Raw genomic sequence first — 22,771 nt, 5'->3', positions numbered from 1 at the left:
CTAGCCCTTGAATTCTGTCACACGGTCGAAAAGGTCCATCCAGTCTTCGTCACCTTCAGGGGGCAGTCCTTGGAAGATGGAGGGCTGTCGTGGCTGCAGAAAGATAACCGGTGCTGTTGAATGGGCCATTTCTAAAGTTGATGCCTTCCGGGGTCGAACGGGGTCGGGCAGCAGACAGTGTTCTGGTTGGAGCCCTGAAGTCGGCAGCTGGCTCGGTGACCTGTAGGCTGGTCCCCCAGGGCGACAGGAGCTAGGCTGAGGTATTCGCTTGAGGGATCAAGGGCAGCACCCCCACCAGATGTCATGTGGTGGTGACAAAATCGATGACACAAATGGAAAGTCTATGATTGCCCTGAAGAAATTCTTTACTGGGCTGACTTGCGCACGCAAAAGAACTAAACGATTCCGCGGCGGCGACAGCAGCAATCGGGCTCGTCTATCGTAGAACGAAGAATGCCTATCGCACGCGTAAACGCTCAATTTAAAGGCGGTTTAGAACCATCTAGATGACGTCGCAAACAGTTACTAGCACATCCTGAAACATTGTAGAAACATATGCTAGTGGCCAGAATCTTCGAGACAGATCTCGGCGCATCTTGCGCGACTGAGAAGATGATAAAGGTGCGTCTCGCGACAACAAGCATTAACAAACAACGAATACAGAATAGATACGCGTGCCAGAATCACAGTGATAAGGCCGCATGCCGGCGGCTGCTAAAAAACAACATTTTTGAAGATTTCGCGGCAATATCTCTGAACGACTTCTTATACATGGGCTGTGGTCTTTGATTCTAAGCCTGATCTACAATGTCTTCGATTGGTCTTGAGCATGGCGATCATGAGTAACATGGCATTACAAGAGGGTCACAACACCATGGGGGAATCCTGGGAGAGAATTAGCTGGCAATGCTTTTTGATCAGCTTGTGATACATCAATATTGTCCACATACCATTGACAATAGCCGACGCAGCAAGGCACCTTCAGCTGCTCGCCCAAAACGTGACTACAGAGTGATCGTCACATCTGGAAGCTACACATCCCACTCGCACCCCTTTGGCCAACTAATTAAACTGGAAATACCATTCAGCCTTGTTTTCATGAAATTTTTATACGTCTTCACCTTTTCACGAATTTTGCCTTGTAAATTGTTAGCTCATCCTTACTATTTTTCATTTGTTATCATTCCTTGTGCTTTAACTTTCTTGTATGGCTGATTTTTAGTCTAATGACCGTTCTTGCGCAGCATTAGTGTTGTGTTCCGGCCTTTCAACTTTCTTTCTGCTTTGTCCTGGTAAAAACACGCGACTACTCAGATTGTGATCTTCAATATAGATGCGCTTCAGCGTACATGCCCTTCCGTCAAATATAAAGCGCGGATAAAAACCCGTCCAAATTAAAGTTGAAAGTTCATCCCAGTGGCATGTCTGCGTATCTCATCGCTGAGTCTTCATCTGCCAGCGCTGCGATAGTTATGCTTGGCAATAAATGTATACTATACTCCATTTCTCCTTCATGGATCACTGGCTTGTCGTGGCGGAGGGGCTTGCGAAACTCGATAGTCGTGAGCTCTGCTGTGTAGGGCCACCCAAGATTGGCAGGTCACGGCAGAGAGTTCTGACAAAATGTTATTCACTGGAGAAGGTAATGGCAACCCACTCCAGTATTTCCTGCCAAGAAAACCCTATGACCAGTCACAATAGCATTAATGATAAGGCGCCAGAAGATGAGCCCCCCAGGTTGGAAAGCGTCCCACATGTTACTGGGAATGAACAAAGGGCGATTCCTAGTAGCTCCCTGACGAACGAAGCGTCTGGGCTAAAGCCAAAAGGACGGATGTGTCGGGAAGCGACTGGAAAGCCCGATGTAGCAAGGGGATATATCACATAGCAACATGGAATGTAAGATCTATGACGCAATGTAAACTGGATGTCGTCAAGCGAGAAATGGACAGATTGAACATTGATATCTTGGGCATCAGCGAGCTCAAGTGGACCGGAATAGGAGAATTTATTTCCGGCGACCATTATGTCTTTTATTGTGGGCACGAATAGATGAAAAGGAATGTGGTCGCTATCATAGTAAACAGAAGAATGGGCAAAGACGTGCTAAGGTACAACCCCAACAACGACCGAATGATTTCACTTCGGATCCAAGGTCACCCTTTCAACATAACAGTTATCCAAGTCTATGCACCAACCACTACTGCTGAAGAAGCTGACGTTGAGAGATTTTATGCTGACCTGCAATGCCTTTTAGACCGCACTGCATCATCAGACGTCCTTTTTCTCATAGGAGACTGGAATGATAAGGTGGGGAGTGAAGAAATATCCAGAATTACAGGCAAATTCGGTCTTGGTGAGCCAAATGAAGCTGGACAGCGGCTAGTAGAGTTTTGTCAAGAAAACAACCTGACCATAGCAAATACTCATTTTCAACAGCACAAGAGGCGCCTCACATAGACTTCACCGGACGGTCTGTACAGGAATCAGATTCATTATATTCTTTGCGGCAGAGATGGAGAAGCGCTATACAAGCAGTAAAGATGGGCCTGGGGCCGGTTGTGCCACCGATCATCAGCTTCTTGTTGCCAAATTTAAGCTTCGATTGAGGAAAACACAGAAAACTAGAAGCCCTTTCAAGTATCATCATCAGCCTGACTATACCCACTGCAGGGCGAAGGCCTCTCCCATATTTCTCCACTTAACCCGGTTCTGTGCTAGCTGCATCCACTTGACCCCTGCGAAGTTCTTAATCTCATCCGCCCACCTAACTTTCTGCAACCCCCTGCTACGCTTTCCTTTCCTTGGAATCCAGTTCGTTACCCTCAGCGACCATCGGTTATCCTCTCTTCGCACTGCATGTCCTGCCCATGTCCATTTCTTCTTCTTAATTTCTACTAGAATGTCGGTAACTTGAGTTATTTCTCTGACCCACTCTGCACGCTTTCTATCTCTTAATGTTACCCCTACCATTTTTCGTTCCATAGCCCTCTGGGTTGTCCTCAACGTAAGTAAAACTCTCCTGGTTAGCCTCCACGTTTCAGCCCCATAGGTGAGAGCAGGAAAGATGCAACTGTTGTATACATTCCTCTTGAGTGATACCGTAAGCTGCTAGTCATAATCTGCGAGTGTTTGCCAAATGCGCTCCATCCCAATCCTATTCTTTTTGTTATTTCCTTTTCATGATCCGGATCTTCGGTTACTACCTGTCTTAAGCAGACATATTCGCCTACTACTTCCATTACTTCGCTACCCAACGTAAACTGCTGTTGCTTCCCGAGTCTTCTGCATATTGATTTTCAAGCCTACCTTTCTACTTTTCCTGTCTGGGTCATTGATCATTATTTTCAGTTCATTCCGCGAGTTGCTTAGCAAGGCAATGTCATTAGCAAATCGCAGATTACTGAGATATTCTCCATCTACCCTTATCCTTAACTGCTCCCATTCCAAGTCTCTGAAAACTCCCTCTAAGCAAGCTGTGAATAGTACTGGGGAGATCGTGTCTTCTTGCCTAACACCTTTCTTTATGAGAATTTTGTTACTTCCTTTATGCAGAACAATGGTTGCTGTGCAGCCACTATATATCTCTTCCAGCACTTTCACCTACGGCTCGTCTACCCCCTGATTTCGCATTGCCTGCATCACCGCCGAGGTTTCAACTGAGTCAAATGCTTTTTCGTAATCAATGAATGCTATGTATAAGGGCTGGTTATATTCCGAGCATTTTTCTATCACCTGATTGATGGTATGGATATAATCGATAGTAGAGTACCGTTTCTGAAGACCTGCTTGATCCTTTGCTTGATTGCAGTCTAAAGTTGTCCTGATTCTATTAGCGATTACCTTAGTAAATACATTATACGTAACAGACAGCAAGCTGATTGGTCTGTAATTTTTAAGGCCTTTAGCGTCCCATTTCTTATGAATGAGGATAATGTTTGCATTATTCCATGCTTCCGGTACCGTCGATGACACCAGGCACTGCGTATACAGGGTGGCCAGCTTTTCTAGCACGATATACCCCCGTCCTTCAGCAAATCTGTAGTTGTCTGAACCTCTCCAGCTGATTTCCCCCTTTTCATGGTTTCTAATGCTATCTTGACCTCGTCCTTCGCCACTGGTGGAACGTCTGACTTTGTATCCCTACAGCCAGTCTCATTACGGTCCTGACTACTTTGGCTACTGTAGAGGTCTGTATAAAACTCCTCGGCTACTTCGACTATATTGTCCATATTCGTGATGACGTTGCCCGCCTTGTCCCTTATCGCATACATCTGGTTTTTGCATAAGCCCAATTTCTTCTTTACCGCTTTAAGTCTTCCTCCCTTCTTAACAGCATGCTCAATTTTCTCCATGTTATACTTCCTTATATCGGCCAAGTTGCGCTTATTGATTAGCTTTGATATCTCGGCCAATTCTATCTGGTCTATTGGATTGGAAGCTTTCATACTCTGGCCTTTCTTAATCAAATCTTTCGTCTCCTTAGACAGCTTACCGGTATCCTCTCTAACTATCCTACCGCCTACTTCTACCGCACACTCAGTAATGATATCTCTGAAATTATTGTTCATTGCTTCTAGGGTAATGTCGCCATCCTCTGTTAGAGCTGAATATCTATTCTGTAGCGAGACCCTGAGCTCTTCTGCCCTCCCCCTCACCGCTAATTCGTTGATGGGTTTCTTACTTACTAATCTATTGCGTTCCTTCTTCAGATTTAGGCTAATTCGGGACCTCACCATCCTGTGGTCACTGCATCGCACGTTCCCGATTACCTCTACATGTTGCATATTGGCGGAGGTTGAACACTGTATGAAGTCAATTTTATTTTTAGTCTCCCCGTTAGGACTTTTCCATGTCCATTTCCGGTTCTTCCGTTTGCTGAAGAAGGTATTCATGATTCTTAAGTGATCGCGCTCTGCAAACTCAACTAGTAACTCCCCCCTGCTTTTCCTAGAACCAATGCCATAGTCACCTACTGCCCGGTCTCCTGCCTGCTTTTTCCCTACCTTGGCATTGAAGTCGCCCATTAGTACAGTATACTGCGTCTTTACTTTTTTCATTGCCGATTCTACATCTTCGTAGAAGCTTTCAACTGCCTGGTCATCATAACTACATGTAGGTGCATAGACCTGTACAACCTTCAATTTATACCGCTTATTAAGCCTAATTACGATGCCTACCATTCTCTCATTATTACTATAGAATTCATCTATATTACCCGCTATATATTTATTGACAAGGAAACCTACTCCTAGTTGTCGCCTGTCTGGTAAACTTCGGTAACACAGTACATGCCCATCCTTCAGTACCGTATATGCCTCATTCGGCCTCCTAACCTCACTAAGCCCTATGACATCCAATCTCCTACCCTCTGGTTCCTCTAACAGCACTGCTAAACTAGCTTGACTAGCTAGGGTTCTAGCGTTAAACGTTGCCAGGGTCAGTTTCCAATGGCGGCCTGTCCAGCGGAGCCAGGAATTCTTAGCACCCCCTTTTGCGTCACAGGTCTGACCGCCGTCTTGGTCAGTTGTTCCGCAGCCGCTGGTGACTGAGGGCCAGAGTTTTATGGAGCTTATCATGAAAGGTTGCGGCCAATTACTGCACCGGGGTGGCCAACTCCTGTTCTAGTGAGGAAGTGCGTTTCGGAGGTGTTCACCGGCATCAGGTCGCACCCCAAACCTCTTTATGCAATTCCATCGACACGCGGATTTTTTTTTTATCTGGTAAGTAGCTGCGTGGCACCGAAATTTTAACCCTTGTCCTCTTAGATGCGAGGATGATGTTCTACCGCTACGCCGCCGATTCCATCAGAATATTCTGTGGAAGTGAGGAATCGATTTCAAGAATGAGATCTAGAAGACAGAGAGCGTGAAGAGATGTGGACTGATGTTCGTGATATAATACAAAAAGTTTCTACTAAGGTAGTTCCAAAGCAAAAAAAAAAGCAAGAAAGCAATCTGATTGTCTGAAGAGGCTTTTCAAATAGCTGAGGAAAGGAGGATGACAAACGTTATGGGGGAAAGAGAAAGATACAAGGTTCTCAATGCGGATTTTCAGAAAATAGTAAGAGATTAGAATGCCTTCCTGAACATACAGTGCCAAGCAGTTGAGGACAACAGCCAATTGAGGAACACAAGAGCTATGTATAAGACCATCTAAGATATCGAAGGAAGCTTCTGTGTTAAGCTGGGCGTGATAAAGGACAAACGAGGCAGGGACTTCACTGAAGCCTCAGAGATAAAGAAGAGGTGGCAGGAATACACAAAACTGTACAAGAAGGACCCGGCTGTGCAAACCCAACATAAGACGGTTGTGATTACTGATCTCGAGCCGGGCATCCTGAAGAGTGAAGTTGAATGGGCCTTAGCCAGCCTTGCTAAGAACAATGCTAGCGGAATTGATGGCATTCCAGCTGCATTGCTTCGAAATCTCAGCCATGCCGACGCTGTTACCGTTCTGTATACATTATGTCAGAAACTTTGTACAACCCTGCAGAGGCCACAGAATTGGAGGAGGTCAGTTTACATACCCATCCCAAAGAAAGGCAGTGCCAAAGATTGTTCCAACTACCGCACTATCTCGCTTATTTCGCATGCTAGCAAGGTGATGTTGAAAATCCTCCAAGGAAGGCTGCAGCAGTATGTGGATCGGGAGCTTCCGGACGTGCAAGCTGGGTTTCGCAAGGGCAGAGGAACTAGAGACCTGATTGCCAATCTTCGCTGGTTCGCGGCAAAAGCATGAGAGTTCCAGAAACGGATCTACTTCTGCTTTATTAATTATGCGAAAGCGTTTGACTGCGTAGATCACAGCAGATTGTGGCAAGCTCTCCAAGAGATGGGAGTTCCAATTCCCCTCATCTTCTCCTCAGGAACCTGTATGAAGGGCAACAGGCCACAGTCAGAAATGGGCATGGTCTTACTGATTGGTTTCTGATTGGGAAAGGAGTGAGACAAGGCTGCGCACTGTCGCCCTGCCTATTTAACCTATACGCTGAGTGCATCATGAGGAAGACCGGTCTGGACGAGTCTTCAGCTGGAGTGGAGATTACTGGGAAACCTATCAACAACCTTAGATATGCGGATGATACCACTTTAATGGCAGAAAGTGAAGTGGAACTCAGTAGACTTTTGATGCGCGTACAAGAAGAGAGTGAGAAGCTTGGGCTTAAACTTAACATTGAAACGACAAAGGTCATGGCGTCTTGCCCTATCAAGTCCTGGAGCATCAAGGGACAAGATTTGGAAGCTGTGACAGATTTTCTCTTCTTAGGCTCCAAGATTACCCCGGAAGGAGACTGCAGCCATGAAATTAGGAGACGCCTGCTTCTGGGAAAGAGAGTCATGGCTAGCCTTGACCGCCTAGTAAAGAGCAGAGACATTAGACTGTCAACCAAGATCCGTATAACTCGTGATATGGTATTTCCAGTTGTGATGTATGGATGCGAGAGTTGTACTGTGAAGAAGGCTGACCGCCGAAGAATTGATGCGTTTGAATTGTGGAGCTGGCGGAGACTCTTGAGAGTTCCTTGGACGGCCAGAAGATTAAATCAGTTGATATTGTCGACCATAAACCCTGACAGCTCACTGGAGGGTCAAATTCTAAAGTTAAAGCTCAGCTACTTTGGTCATCTGATGAGAAGAGAGGAGTCGCTGGCGAAAGATTTAATGTTGGGAAAGGTTGAGGGTCACCGGAGAAGGGGTAGGCAGCGAACGCGATGGTTGGATGGCATCCTCGAGGCGCTGCAGATGAACATATGTGATGTTAGGAAGATAGTGAGAGACCGGAAAGCATGGCGTGATATGGTCCATAGGGTCACGAAGAGTCGGACACGACTGAACGACTGAACTGAACTGAACTGATACTTCATTTAGTTCACATCGCCGCTAGATCCAAATCCTCGAGTGACTGTGATAGTTCTGACTTGAAATCTTTCATATCAGCACACTAGGTGTGTCAGTATCGCGGCTTGTATTATTGTCGCGTTTAAGTGGTTAAATAGAAAATTTAGAGTTTCACAGTTGATTACGGGCAGCTTTCGTACGGCGAGGTGTCGTTATCACTGTCGTCCGCACGCAACAAACTTATATATCTCCCATGACGGATTTAGGTAGGCCTATCAATATAACGTATGTGGAGCAGCGTGTTTACTCCAGCTCTCCACGGTGTAATCTGGTCAAGAAAACTGAAACCTGTGGCATTAGTCCACGCGCTGACTCTGTAATATGGTGATCGACCAGCTCGCTACAGCAAGTGCAAGCAGTACTAAACGAAACCTTTACACACACTTGGGCTATGCTAGAGTTGTACACCTTATATGCTGAGGAACACAACGATCATTATGATGCTTGTCAACATAAATAGTTTTCAGCGGATATTGGGTTTAATTCTCTGCATAGTTGGTTGTCATACCTCCGGTATTGCGCACAGTCTGTAACTTTGTATAAAACTGCACCTCTGATGCTTGCCTCCCACTTCGCTCATGCGGAAGCCAGCATGGCGAATTCGTCTTCGACAGCAGAGAGTTGGCGGCGCTAGAGCATCGTGAAACAATTCTGTTGAAAAGTGTACACTGGCTATTTTTTATTAGCAAAATTGCCGTTATCGCATGCATGAAGTATGAAGGGGGGTGTTCCTTGCTGCGAATTGCCACTCTGTATATTACCGGGAAAGCAAGCCCCAGAAAGTGACAAGTTAGACGAAAGTCCATGGTTATTAAAACGGGACATTTTCGGCTTTTCCCCTTGCATTAGAAAAGCGTGCCCACACTGGACTAATTCAAAAGAATGAACGCATCAATACCGACACTGCAGAAATGCTTTGTAGCCAGTAACAGATTACTTGAATTGTTAAATATTTCAGTTTCTTAAGTGCCACACTGTGAACGTTGAGTTTCGATTTTTTCAGTGAATCATTTAACTGTTTATACGTTGCGTACGTTGCGGCAAGATAACACAAAAGAACGCCAGCGTTGCCACCCCAAAACCTTGAGACTGAAATCTTGCGAAACGAAGTGGCGTCCGTGTGCTGTGCGATGTCAGCCCACGTTAAAGATCCCCAGGTGGTCGAAATTACTCCGTAGCCCTCCACTACGGCCCCCCTTTCTCTCTTTCCACTTTCACTCCCACCTTCATCCCTTCCCTTACGGCGCGGTTCAGGTGTCCACAGAGCAAGTGTGACAGATACTGCGCCTTTCCCTTCCTATGAACCAACCAAACAACCAACCAACCAACAAAGTTTCCAGCAAGTCTTCCCACGTAGATAAGGAGAGAAGCGAAAGGAGCGGTTACACATCCTCGCAATCTCTCGACCGGACTTGCACGCGTCTGCCACCGCAACTCTTATTTACCTCAGCCGCGTCAGGTACAGCTTTCTTTCCCCAGTAGTCTACGGCTTACGCCAAGGCTCAAGCGGTCGGAAACATGGTATTGCCATCGGGTGACTAAACTAGCGCTTGATTTCTACACAGTTCAAGATTGTGGAGATGTGAAAGTGATAATCGCTTACCTAAATTTTTTCTTCAAAGGCTTACTGCACTTTCAATATTTGAGAACTGTTTTTAAGACGAACGCCTTCCTCATTGACTGATTTATAGGAAGGGAAAGGCGCGGTAACTCTCTTTTTTTTTATTTGGACACCTCAACCGCGCCGTAAGGGTAGGGAGGAAGGTGGAAGTGAAAGTGGAAGGAGAGGAAGAGGAGCCGTAGTGGAGGGCTACGGAGTGCTTTCGACCACCTGGGAACCTTTAACGTGCGCTGACATCGCACAGCACACGGACGCCTGTTCGTTTCGCCTCCATTGAACCAACGCCTTTCTAGACTCATGGAACGAAATCCCGCGGGCGAGAATTGTGCGCGATATTTGTGGGCGAGATTGGTTGGTTGGTTGGTTCACAGGAAGGGAAAGGGGCAGTATCTGTCACACTTGGTCTGTGGACACCTGAACCGCGCCGTAAGGAAAGGGAGGAAGGTGGGAGTGAAAGTGGAAAGAGAGAAGGGGGAGCCGTAGTGGAGGGCTACGGAATAATTTCGACCACCTGGGGATCTTTAACGTGCGCTGACATCGCACAGCACACGGACGCCACTTCGTTTCACCTCCATCGAAAAGCAGCCGCCGAGGTGGGGTTTGAACCCGGGAACTCCGGCACAGTAGTCGGGCGTCTTACCACTACGCCACCCCGGCGGTGCTCGAGATCTGTCATATTCGTCAATTCGACGAGATTGGTTCGTGTCTAGCGTTCCTGCCGTCTTCATTGCCACACTTGAACGCGCTCCAAGGAACGCCACACAGCAGAAGCGATGGTGTACGTCCAAACACGCCGGAGAAAGACAATCAGATATTTCGCTATTTCTTTCCTGTAAACCAAATATAACTATATGTAGCACAGCAACGAACGCCGATAATAGGCAAAAGATGTTGTTGTGGCTGCAGGAAGAAAGAAAAGAAATGCACGGGCCTGCTACTGGCTCTGTAGCTGAGCCACCTCCACTTCCTCGTACGGACAGAAGAGGAAATAGACAAGAAAGAAAAAAAGGAAAAGGGAGAGAAAGACGCGCGCCGCAACAACAGCCGTCGTCCGCCACCACCACCTAAGCGGTGGCGGGTGCGATGACGGCCTACAACAGATAAAATTCGGTGGCTGGCTAGCCTCCGCCGCAAGCGGTGTTGACCTACCGTCTCAGCCCCGTAGGGCCAGGAACTGCCACCCTTCACCACCCCTCAGGCAAAAGATGAGAGGCAAAACATGACAGGACTGGTAGGCTTCCGCGTCTCCCCTCTAACGAGAGGTATAAGAGACCACCAAATTTTTAAGGGGTGCGGTTAAAAGTATTTTATGTGTTGTTAGCAACAAAATACAGATAACAGACAGACCACCATCAGGCAATAATATGCGAGGAGTTTATAAACGTCAATATACCCTTCACGCTTTGTGATACACGCCTGTAATTGCTCGCAATCTTTTTTTGCATCTATTCCAGTTTTCTTTAATGGCATGCTTGCACCGCAACCCGGTTCTCTTGAGGGACCTTTTTTTAGCGGTCGATCTGTTCGTAGTTGGGAGCCTGCCGGAGGTGTTGAAAGGAGGATGACGGGGTGATGAGTCATGTGTGGCTCTGGGGCAGGGCACTTCGGGTGTCAAACCTCCCTCTCATCTGGCAACGGTGGGCATGGCATTGCCGTATCCCTCATCGTGGCGACCGATTACCCGACTCGTAGCCACATTGCTCGTTCGTAGGGCGCGAATCTACCTGCAGGTTTTTTTAGCCCATACGAGTCCTACGCGGTACCTGGACGATCGGTGTTTGCTTCGCTGGCACTAACGAGAGACGTTTTTGTTCCAAACAGATCACTGGAGCTTTCGTTTGCTTCGACCAGGCGAAGGCCATTAAAAGTATTTTATGTGTTGTTAGCAAAAAAATGCAGATAACAGACAAACGATCATCAAGCAATAAGATGCGAGGGGTTGATAAACATCAATATACCCTTCACGCTTTGTGATACACGCTGCAAATTCCTACAATCTTTTTTCGCATCTATTCCGGTTTTCTTTAATGGCATGCATGCACCACAATCCTCTTGAAGACCATTTTTAGCGCTTAATTATGCGTCGATTGTTTTTGCTCGGGATTTCAATTGTGTTTTATACACAATACGCGACATCAAGGGGCCTGGGGCCACAGTGGGAGCCGAATAGATCGCGTTTACATCCCCTCCGCCATGGCACCTGACTTTCTACAGTGTGAGGTATTGCCTTTCCCACCAGGTCTTAAACTAGGATCACTTCCCGGTCACGGTCACTCTGCGGGCAGCGCCGGGCCGTGCAAGCAGCCCCTTGATGTGGCGCATGGATGCAGCGGTACTACGCGATGAATAGTGCTTCACTGATATACGCAGAGATTTGTGCTTGTCTGTGACCGCAGTTGGTGACATAACACCTGCTAGCTGGGACGCGCTGAAAACACGCTGGTGCGATGTTCTTGTGTGTGCGGGGAAGGCGCGGCGTGTCCGCATTACGACCATGCTGAATGAAGTTCTGCGTCGTATGCGCATCGTACGTGGCGGCGAAACGCTTACGTTCGCGATGCGCGAATATCTCGAGACGCTGCGCGCGCGTTGTCACCGCATCCGCGAAGACAGTTCACGCACATCACTCTCAGCGGGACCATCAAATGTGCCGCTTGAGGATGCCGCGGACCTCGGACATGCTCGAGCCGTTGCCAACGCAGTAACAGGCAAACTCGCGTGGAGAGCGTCACGCTTGCGAACGGTACGACGTCTTCGGAACCCGCGGACATCCGCAGCTCGTTTACCGCGATTTTCGCAGACCTCTTTTCGTCGCAAGGCCTCGACTAGGAGGAGCATTTTCAAGAAGCTGTCGGCTCCTTCTGTGGGCCTCTTCTTCAACTTCCAGAAGACGTATGTTCGGCACTTAAGGAGCCGGCAATTTTGGAGGAGGTGCGTTGTGCCTTAGGCGCCATAAACCAGTCGACCGCTCCCGGTCCTGACGGACTTGTAACCGGTTTTTATTCCACTTTCTTTGACATCCTCGGTTCTTCTTTACTCAGGCTCGTAAATTGTTTCCTCGAGAACGGCGCCAAGCCACCCTCGTTCAGTGTCGGCCGTATAGTTCTAATACCGAAGGAGGGCATAACGCAGTCGAGTCCCTCATCTTGGCGACCGATTACACTCCTTAACACCGACTATAAACTTGTAGCCACATTGCTGGTCCGTAGGGTGCGAATATACCTTCAGGATTTGGTTAGCCCATACCATTCCTGTTCGGTACCTAGACGATCTGTGTTCGCTTCGCTGACACTGACGAAGAGACGTCTTCGAATACACCTGTGCCAAACGGATCACTGGAGCTTTTGTTTCCTAGGACACGGCAAAGGCCTTCGACTGCGTAGAACATGGTTACTTGTTCGCCGTGATCCGCTCATTTGGCTTTTCTGACGGATTCGTTCAGCTCCTACGCGGCCTTTACAAAGATCTTAGCAGTGAACAAGTACTGAATGGCCAAATTGCCGGCAGGTTTCCGATGACACGGGCAGTGCGTCAGGGGTGCCCGCTCTCGCCTGTTCTCTTCATACTTTCATTTCACTCGACCCGCTGCTGCGTATGGTCGCGGCGGACAGGCGTATTCGAGGTTTTCCATCAGTAGTACAGGAGACTGTCATTGTATCTGCATACGCGGACGACATTGCGCTCTTTGTGCGTGACAATGACAGCTTCATTGTTTCGTTTTTTTAACATCTTTTCAGAATACCCGGCTATATCTGGAGCGCAGCTCACCCCGAAGAAAATTAACGCACTCCGCTTCGGTCAGTTCAGGGGCCCTTTAGCCGCCGCCGTACCGTTTGCGAACGCAGTGCGTGTACTTGGCTTGCTGTTTGAGCGAAGCGAGGTTTCTCCCCGCACCTGGGACGTAGTTCTCTCGTGAGCAATGCAAGCCCTTTCTGACGCAGAGCGTTTCAACCTCACGCTCAATACTAAAGTCAGTGTCGTCAAGACAAAAGCGTGCGTTTTCACCCCTTATGTGGCGCGTATCGCGACAATCCCGCGTCGCGTGACGAACAGACTCGCGTCTCTTATAGGTACTTTTGTTTGGGATGGCAGGACAGCGCTAGTCGCCCGTCACATCCTACACCTTCCGAGGAGCAAGGGAGCCCTTGGCCTGCCGTGCATCCCTGCATTCCTCGCGTTAAGGCTGGTGGAGAGGCTATTGGCTGACGAGTTTTAACCTGGTCGCTCGCTCACCCTGTACTGGATGAGCACGGCGCGTCGTGTGCTTACACCCGAACATTACCTCAGTCCACAGGCGGACAGACCTCTGCCTTTTTACCTCGATGTTGCCGAGACAAGGTCAACTCTCGATGCAGACCTGCCAGATGTTAGTGTAGGCGACCTACCAGCCATACGCATCAGCAAATTAGTAGCCGTGCGCAGGCTTTCAGCTGATGAACAACTAGAGACCGCTGTACCCAAATGGCGAGCGTGGGCAGCTTGTCGGCAGTTGCATGAAGTGCGAGATTTTGACTAGCTTAGGCGCTGGGGCGTCCTCCCCGCGAGACAGCGCCTTGCCAGCTGGGGTACTGTACCCAATGACCCATGTGCCAACGGCAGTGCTCCCGAGAGCCTCTCGCATGTTGTTTTTTTTTTTTTCGAATGTATAATTGCGAGAACAATGTGGCGGCTCGAATAGAATGTTTAACGTTCGCATCAACCCCAGCGTCAGGCGCCGGCGCAAGCCTTTTAAACATCTTATGTTCACTGTTCTGTTTGTGTTGTCGCGTCGCAGGTGCCTCGCTGAGGCGCGCCGCACTCCCGCCCGCGCAATGTACCCAGCCTTGCAGAGGCTGCGCCTCGTCGTCTGGAAGTATCTGTCTGGAAAGTTAGAAACGGACGGCAAGACACGGTTTCTGTGGCACTGGCACACGCGCTTCTATTTTGTACGGGACAGCAGACTTGAGATGCCTGTCGTCCTTTATTAAAACACCACTCCCTCCCCTTTCTATTGTTTTCCCCTCTCTTTGGAATCATGTTTTTCAGTGCGTCCGTGTGCTGTGCGATGTCAGCGCACGTTAAAGATCCCCAGGTAGTCGAAATTACTCCGCAGCCCTCCACTACGGCTTTTCTTGCTCTCTTTCCACTTCCACTCCCACCTCCCTCCCGTCCCTTACGGCGCGGTTGAGGTGTCCACAGAAACAAGTGAGACAGTTACCGCGCCTTTCCCTTCCCAGTCGGAAACAACTACAGAACATTTTCTGATGTTACGACAGAATTTCTGTGCGGTTTTTGACGGGAAACCTGTTGCGACAACAGAACATTCTGTAGTAACATCAGAAATTTCGGTAGTTACAACAGAAAAGTGCTACAGAACTACAGACAACAAAAATATACTACAGAAAAACTACAAAACTATAGAAAAGTACTACAGAACTAAAGAAAAATCTGATGGTTACGACAGAACTATAGGATATTTTGTCGTATTTTTGACACAGTTCTGTAGTTTTTTTCGACTGGGTTCCTACAAATAAATCAGTTTTTTTTATGTATATGTACTATAGAGTGTTTTGTATACTGCTTTAGCCTGTGAGTAATGTGCGTTTTGTATGTATATACCCAATAAATTCTCTTTACAATCGTTTACCTTAATTGTTTTTTCTTCAAAGGCTTATTGCACTTTCAATATTTGAGAACTGCTTTTAAGACGAAAGCCTTTCTAGGCGAAATCCCGCACCGTTTGGGCGGTTGGCTGCTCCTGGCCCTACGGTGCTTGGACTGGTAGGTCACTGCCGCATGTGCGGGGGCTGGCCTGCCACCGGATTTTCTTCTTTCGTAAGCCGTCATTGCACCCACTACAGTTTTCCTTTAGAGCGCAGCTCTTTGGAGCCCGTGCCTGGGTTTCGCGTCGCCGTCAGAGTCGTATTTGGCCGCGTCGGCCTCGTAACCAGCTCTGTCCCCCTTTCATCCCCCCAGTTCGAGTCGGCGCTTCGGCAACTGGAGCCTCGCTGGGAGAGTGGGGAGGGTTACACTCATCGGCGAGCGATGGGGGCACGAAAGCATAAGCGCAGCTCTTTGGCGCCCGTTCCTGGGTTTCGCGTCATCGTCGGCGTTCGTAACAAGCTCCGCCCCCCTTTCATCCCTCTAGTTCGAGCCGGCGCTTCGGCAACTGGAACCCCGCAGGAAGAGGGGGGGGGGGGGAGGGGTACACTCAGCGGCGAATGATGGGGGCACGAGCGCGCGCAGCAACTGGAGAACACGAGGAAAAGAAGAGGGGGAGGGGGGGAATGGAGGCCGCCGGAGGCAGCGCTAGCAGCGACTGACTGATGCCGCTGCCGCCGCTAGCGAGTCGACAACGTGGCTGCGTAGACTGATTGATTTATAGGATAGGGAATGCGCGGTAACTGTCTCACTTGTTCTCTGTGGACACATAAACCATGCCGTAAGGGAAGGGAGGAAGGTGGGAGTGAAGGCGGAAAGAAAGAGGAGCCGTAGTGGAGGGCTTCGGAGTAATTTCGACCACCTGGGGATCTTTAACGTGCGCTGACATCGCACAGCGCACGGACGCCTCTTCGTTTCGCCTCCATCGAAAGGGACTTCCTTCATGGCGGTTGAAGCAGGCGGACACGCGTCACTTCGGCTCCGCAAATTTTGACCGATTTCACCGGACCAACGCTTTTTCGCCACCGGATTTCATTCGGAACTGGAAGATATCAAGTGCTGGATCCCCTGAATGCCATATTTCAAGCGGTAGGACCATTTTTCGGATCTTTACCGGACTTGAAAGTTCCAAAGCGGGCGCCAGCCCGCTAACCCTGACGGGACGCCCAGCACGACATCGGGAGAGCATGGGACGCTAGGCTTATTGACGACGGCGGCGCCTAGCACCGAAGCTTCTTCAAAGAGAGACCATATGGCAGGGCCAAGCCAAGCCCCAAGTGCGTCGCCACAACCACCAAATGCCCTCCTTGACGAATTCCAAGGGATGGATGAAGACGACTTTGGAGACGCCGAGTCAGGAAGCGAAGACGGAATCCCGTCAGATTCCTCATCGGAGCGCGTCGGGTACAACAACGATGCCAGTTGGGAGCTTGTTCAATCCAAGCGCCAGAAAAAACTTCAGAGACAAGGACAACGGAAAGGCACGGGAACCGGCCCGGACGCCCAACCTCATGATCGAAAATCACAGGGTAATGCGACCGGCTGCAACAAGACCGGAGAGGTGGAGCAGAGGAGGCCTAGGCGAAGACTGCCGCCACTCCCCAAAAATGACATCAAAATAATTTTTCGACCCAAGAAAGGACTCATGGTGAAATCACTCACCCCACACCAAGTAGCGCGCGCCGTTATCATGGCGTGCGGCCAACAATGCAAGGACGAGGACATAATTGTAAGGCTTCGCACAGGATCAAATATCATTATCGTTAGCACCCCACATGAAGAAACGGCTGACCTGGTGCGGCGCATTACCCACCTTAAATTCGCCGGAAAGTCGTACGAGGTCAACGCTTACGTGGCAGCTCCGGAGGACGTCTTTCGCGGCGTAATTCACGGTGTTGACCCAGGTACGTCTCCCGAAGAGCTGAAAGCACACCTACGAGTCAGAACTCAAGGAGTAACCATTCTCCAGGCAAGGATGCTTGGAAAATCCAAGACCGCCGTGATCACGTTCGACGGCCCGATCTTGCCGAAATTCGTAATATACTACGGAGGTGAACTACCGTGCTACCAGTACCGCCCCACGAGGCAAGTGTGCTACGTCTGTTTCCAGCAAGGACACCGCTCCGACGTGTGCCCCACACCGGACATTATTGTGTGCGGACTGTGCGGAGATAAAAATCCGACGAAAGACCATGTGTGCGAGCTCAAGTGCCTAATATGCGGTGAGGCACATCGCACCGGATCCAAAGAGTGCCCCGAGAGACTGAAAAAAGCAAGACCAAAGCCCAGCGGAGAAAGAGGGCGCAGTGGCCAACGCGGGCGACCACGCAAGCGATGGTTCAGCTCAGAAGGAGAGACCTCGAGGAGCCGATCAAGGTCCAATTCCTTCCCACCTCTGTCGCCGGCCGGTTCACAGGAGGGGAACAAACAAGAAAAGCAGAAAAAGAAGCTTTCCCAGAAAGGCGGCAGCAAGGTAAGCTGGGCATCTACCATTGATCCGCACTCGGTAGAAAATAGTAACACAAACAATACAAACAACAAAATATTCCTGTCAAAGAAGCTAAAGACGCGAGCAGTGATGCACTCAGACGCGAGCTAGAACTCGCTCGACTCAAACAAAATGAGCTCGAACGCAAGGTTGAGGAACTAACAAAAACACTAAAGGCACAACAGCGGGAGCTTGAAATCACTAGAGCCTTTCCAAAACAGCCACAAGCATCCAACAATGGAGAACTTGAAACACGAATGCAACAGATGATGCAGCAGATGATGCAGGATATGACGCGGCAAATCCAATCTCAAATGCAACAGATGCAAGCACAATTTCAGGGGCAGATCTCAGAAATCAAAAGTGCTTTTCGAAAACAAAGACATAACGAAAACATTAGGGAAAGAGCGTACAACCGTCCAGCGTTAACGGCGTTCGCTGTCGAACAAGGCAACAGCACGAACACGTAAACATGACCAAGACGCGTCAGCAAGACCAAGAAAACTTAGAAATTTGGCAATGGAACTGCAGAGGCTACCGCAAAAAACAGGCCCTACTAAAACAATACATAAACACACAGCTTACACCCCCCGATGTGATTGCGCTCCAAGAGACTGGAACCAGGCCCTCTTTACAGGGGTACGATGTTTACGAGAGCCAAAACGGAGGTAAAGCAGCCGTTCTAGTCATCAAAGCCATCACCGCAATCAGGCACGATACCATCGCCGACACGGACATCGAGCACGCGCTTGTCGAAATCATTCCGAAAAAGCGAAAGGGAAGGAGCACATTCGTACTAAACGTGTACAGCCCGCCAAGACAAAGAAAAGCCAAATTCTTCGAACTCTTCCACGGAGCGCACAAGCTGGCCAAAGAAAATGCACTCATTATTGTGGGAGATTTCAACGCCATGGACACGAGTTGGGGATACCGGAAACAAGATATCAAGGGAAGAACATTAGCGGACGTAGCCGAATATTTTGGCTGTAAGCTAATCACAGATCCCGCGACCCCCACGAGAATCGGTAATAGTGTGAGCACGGACACTTGCCCGGACCTCACGTTCGTAAGGAAGAGCAAGGAGTCACAGTGGGAAAACATGATGGAAAACCTAGGTAGCGATCACTTTATCCTCCGGACGCGAATAGCATCGGAAAGGGTAAGATGCCGGATCGGACAAGCAAAACTCACGGACTGGAACGCGTTCCGCGGGACTTGCAAAAAATCTGAAGGCGGCATTCAATCACTAGAAGACTGGAGCGGCATGTTGACAGAAACGCGAGACAAATGCACAAAAAGTGTAAGACGAACAACAACAACGCCCGAAGTAGACGGGCACCTTCTGCGACTATGGGAAGCCAGACGCTGTCTCACCAAAAGATGGCGGAAGCAAAAACACAACAGGAAACTAAAACTAAAGATAGCAGAAGTTACGGCAAAAGCTGAAGAATACGCAGCGCAACTCGCGAGACAAAATTGGGAACAATTCAGCGACTCGCTTAAGGGAACCTTAGGTACGGCCAGAACCTGGAATCTCCTAAGAGCACTAATCGATCCGACCAAAACAAAATCAGAAAACAATAAAAGCATCCACAGATTCATCCACTCCTTCGAGGGTTCGGACACCGACCTTTTAGAGAAGGCACGAAAAAAATGTTTCGGTGATCGCAACCCCTCACGATACCAAGGAAACTATCGCGGAGCCGAAAACGAGAGACTCGACCGCCCAATAACTGTGGAAGAAGTTTATGCGGCCATAAGGAATACGACCAGAAACACGGCAGCAGGAGCCGACAGAATCGACAATGCCCTGATCCGAAACCTGAGTGACGACCTCATACAAGAGCTCGTAAGTTTTCTAAACAAACACTGGGAGGCGGAGACGGTTCCCGAAGACTGGAAACACGCCGAAGTAATTATGATACCTAAACCTGGCAAACAGCTCCAAATTGAAAATTTCAGGCCCATATCGCTCACGTCGTGCCTCGGCAAGCTTTACGAGCGGGTGGTGATGCTCAGACTGCAAAATTTCATGGAAGATAATGAACATGTACCCCATACCATGTTCGGCTTCAGAGCAAAACTCTCGACGCAGGACGTGCTGCTTCAATTACAAGATGTGCTCCGCAACGTACCCCGAACAGGTGAAAATGTCATAATGGCCCTTGACATCAAGGGAGCATTTGATAACGTCAGTCACGAAGCGATCCTTAGAGGCCTAGACGACCTGGACTGCGGACGCAGAATCCACGGGTACGTCAAAGCCTTCCTGTCAGATAGAACTGCCACCATCGGCATGGGAGACCTTCGATCGAACAAAATTCACGCGCCAAACAAAGGAACACCACAAGGATCAGTCATCTCACCTATCCTCTTCAATATAGCTATGATAGGTCTAGCACGAAAACTAGAGAAGATCGAAGGCATCAGGCACGCCATGTATGCAGACGACATAACAGTCTGGACGAACACCGGTTCCCTCGGGGAGAAGGAAGAAAAACTACAGGAAGCGGCCTCCTGTGTACAGAAATATCTCAGAGAAAGAGGACTCGCATGCTCGACTGAGAAATCGGAACTGCTTCGAGTGTGGAGAGGCAAACAAAACCGGATCGTCCCAACCAGTGAGAACCTGAAACTCAACATCTACCTGGAAGGAATGCCCATCCCTGAAAAGACAAAAATAAGAATATTAGGTATGTGGGTTCAATCGAACCAACGCAGTAGTCACACTTTTACCATGCTCAAAGCAACAACGCTACAAGTGACACGCATGATCACCCGCATCACCAACAGGCGGCATGGCATGCGCGAAGAGGACACACTAAAACTAGTTAGAAACCTGGTAGTGAGCCGAATTATGTACAGCCTGCCTTACCAGTGCCTCAACAAGAGTGAAATACAACAAGCTGATGCCCTGCTACGCAAAGCGTATAAGACGGCGCTCCGATTACCGCGCAACACGTCTACAGAAAAGCTCATGGCGCTTGGATTGCAAAACACATTCGAAGAACTACGCGAGGCGCAGCTTGAGTCGCAAAAACTCAGGCTGCTGCAGACAACGACTGGAAGAGCGCTTTTACAGAGACTCGGATACTGTGAGCAGATGCGAGAAATAGCGAGGACGGTAACGATCCCCGACGAACTTCGCAAGTCCCTCAAGGTAGCTCCAATCCCGAGAAACATGGACCCTAACCTCCACCAAGGTAGAAGAGAAGCAAGGGCCAATTTTATTCAAAAAACATACGCTCCTGAAGACACGACTGTGTATGCAGACGCGTCCTCGAGAGGAGGACAGAACAAAATTGCAGTGGCCACGGTGGTCAATTCGTCTCTACGCGAAGTGACCAGCGCCTCTATCCGACACTGCACAGCAGCAGAGGCCGAGGAAGTAGCCATTTCTCTAGCGGTGGCGGAGGGCTATAGAGCTGGGCGGTCGCTAACGATACTCACGGATTCTCAAACAGCCTGTCGAAATTTCATGAATGGTAGGATTGGTCGTCACGCGCTCCGTATACTCCTCGAAGCGAGCGACAGATTTAAAAACCACGAAGAAAACAAGACCAGACACAAAATTATATGGGTACCGGGGCACATGGGGGTGGCAGGGAACCAAGAGGCTGACAGGATAGCTCGAGCATACACTACTTTCCGAGCATCCGACGGGTCCGCGGAACTTTTGCCAGCACCCAAGGCATACTCGGCCATACTAGAAAACTATAGAGGAAGAAGAATGCGATATCCCCCACCGCACAGTTCTCTCACCAGAGAGGAAGCTGTCATATGGAGACAATTACAGACGGGTTCATACCGAAACCTACACATACTAAACAAAATGCACCCTACCATATACGCTGACAGATGTCCGTGGTGCTATGAAAAACCAACACTATATCACATCACATGGGCATGTCAAAACATAGATGTGGTCCCCAAAATTCGAAACCCGAGTGCGGAGCAATGGGAGACTCTGCTGTCCAGCGACCGCTGCGAAGACCAGCAAGGTCTGGTACAGCGAGCCCAACGGGCGGCAGCAGCCAGCGGAGCCCTGGACTGAGGGCAACCGACCATTGTAAAAAAGTGGACGTCGACGGAGAAGACTCTTGTGGATACAACAAGCAGACATCTCTGAAGACGTCCAAAAACCGCCAAATAATATAGGACTAAATAAAGTTTTTCCTCCTCCTCCTCCTCCTCCATCGAAACGCAGCCGCCGAGGTCGGGTTCGAACCCGGGTACTCCGGCACTGTAGTCGGGCGTCTTACCACTGTACCACCCCGGCGGGGCTGACTGCGTAAGACCGGTTTATTTGTAGGAAGGGAAAGGCGCGGTAACTGTCTCACTTGTTTTCTGTGGACACCGCAGCCGCGCCGTATAGATAGGGAGGAAGATGGGAGTGAAAGTGAAAGAGAGAAAGAGGAGCGGTAGTGGAGGGCTACGGAGTAATTTCGACCACCTGGGGATCTTTAACGTGCGCTGACATCGCACAGCACACGGACGCCTCTTCGTTTCGCCTCCATCGAAACGCAGCCGCCGAGGTCGGGTTCGAACCACTGCGTAGAACACCGTCGCCGCCATGCAGAAAGAGGAGGAGGGGGTCCCCTGTCTGCCTGCATGGCGGCGAAGGTGCTCTCGGTTGCCGAAAGCCGGCTCGCTATCAGCGGATCGCAGTTCGTGCATCCCGTTCTCACTCGCTAGCGGTGTCAGAGTCATCAGTCAGTCGCTGCTATCTGTTCGTCGTGCAACGTTCCTATGGGCCCATGCGCTGCTTCCCGCAACCTTCACATGACAGCCAAGAACTGCTAGTGGACTGTTTCTTGAAGGAATACATTTGAAAAATTAAAAAAAAAAGTCTAAATATGCATACGTATCTTGTTCGAAATCTTTGCCTCAATCTATCGAAAAGGTGAAACAGGTGATGAGCTGCGCTCAAATTTCGCATTAGGAAGTAACGTAATCATGGGTAATTTTTTCTCCCTTTTCTTTTTCTTTCTATGTTTTCGCGATAGCAATACTGCGCCAGGTTTCGAGCCGTCTCGTGGTCCCGTCGGATTTATTGATTTATTTATAGGAAGGGAAAGGCGCGGTAACTGTCTCACTTGGTTTTCTGTGGACACCGCAACC

At 49.2% G+C, this 22,771-nt stretch overlaps 1 protein-coding gene across 1 annotated transcript in view; it reads right to left on the bottom strand.

The window, feature by feature from the left end:
• The window catches only part of LOC146180068 (uncharacterized), a 52,345-nt gene continuing 29,574 nt past the window's right edge, over nt 1-22,771 (bottom strand). The window contains exon 5 of the mRNA XM_084580318.1: nt 1-93. Coding sequence (XP_084436444.1) covers nt 1-93 — 93 coding nt within the window. The remainder of the gene's footprint in view (nt 94-22,771) is intronic.

The sequence above is a fragment of the Amblyomma maculatum genome, chromosome 9, assembly GCF_055883805.1.
Source record: "Amblyomma maculatum isolate TAMU_Amacu chromosome 9, ASM5588380v1, whole genome shotgun sequence".
NCBI lineage: Eukaryota > Metazoa > Arthropoda > Arachnida > Ixodida > Ixodidae > Amblyomma > Amblyomma maculatum.
The sequence above is the reverse complement of the archived record's forward strand: the minus strand, read 5'-3'. Positions and strand labels throughout refer to the sequence as shown.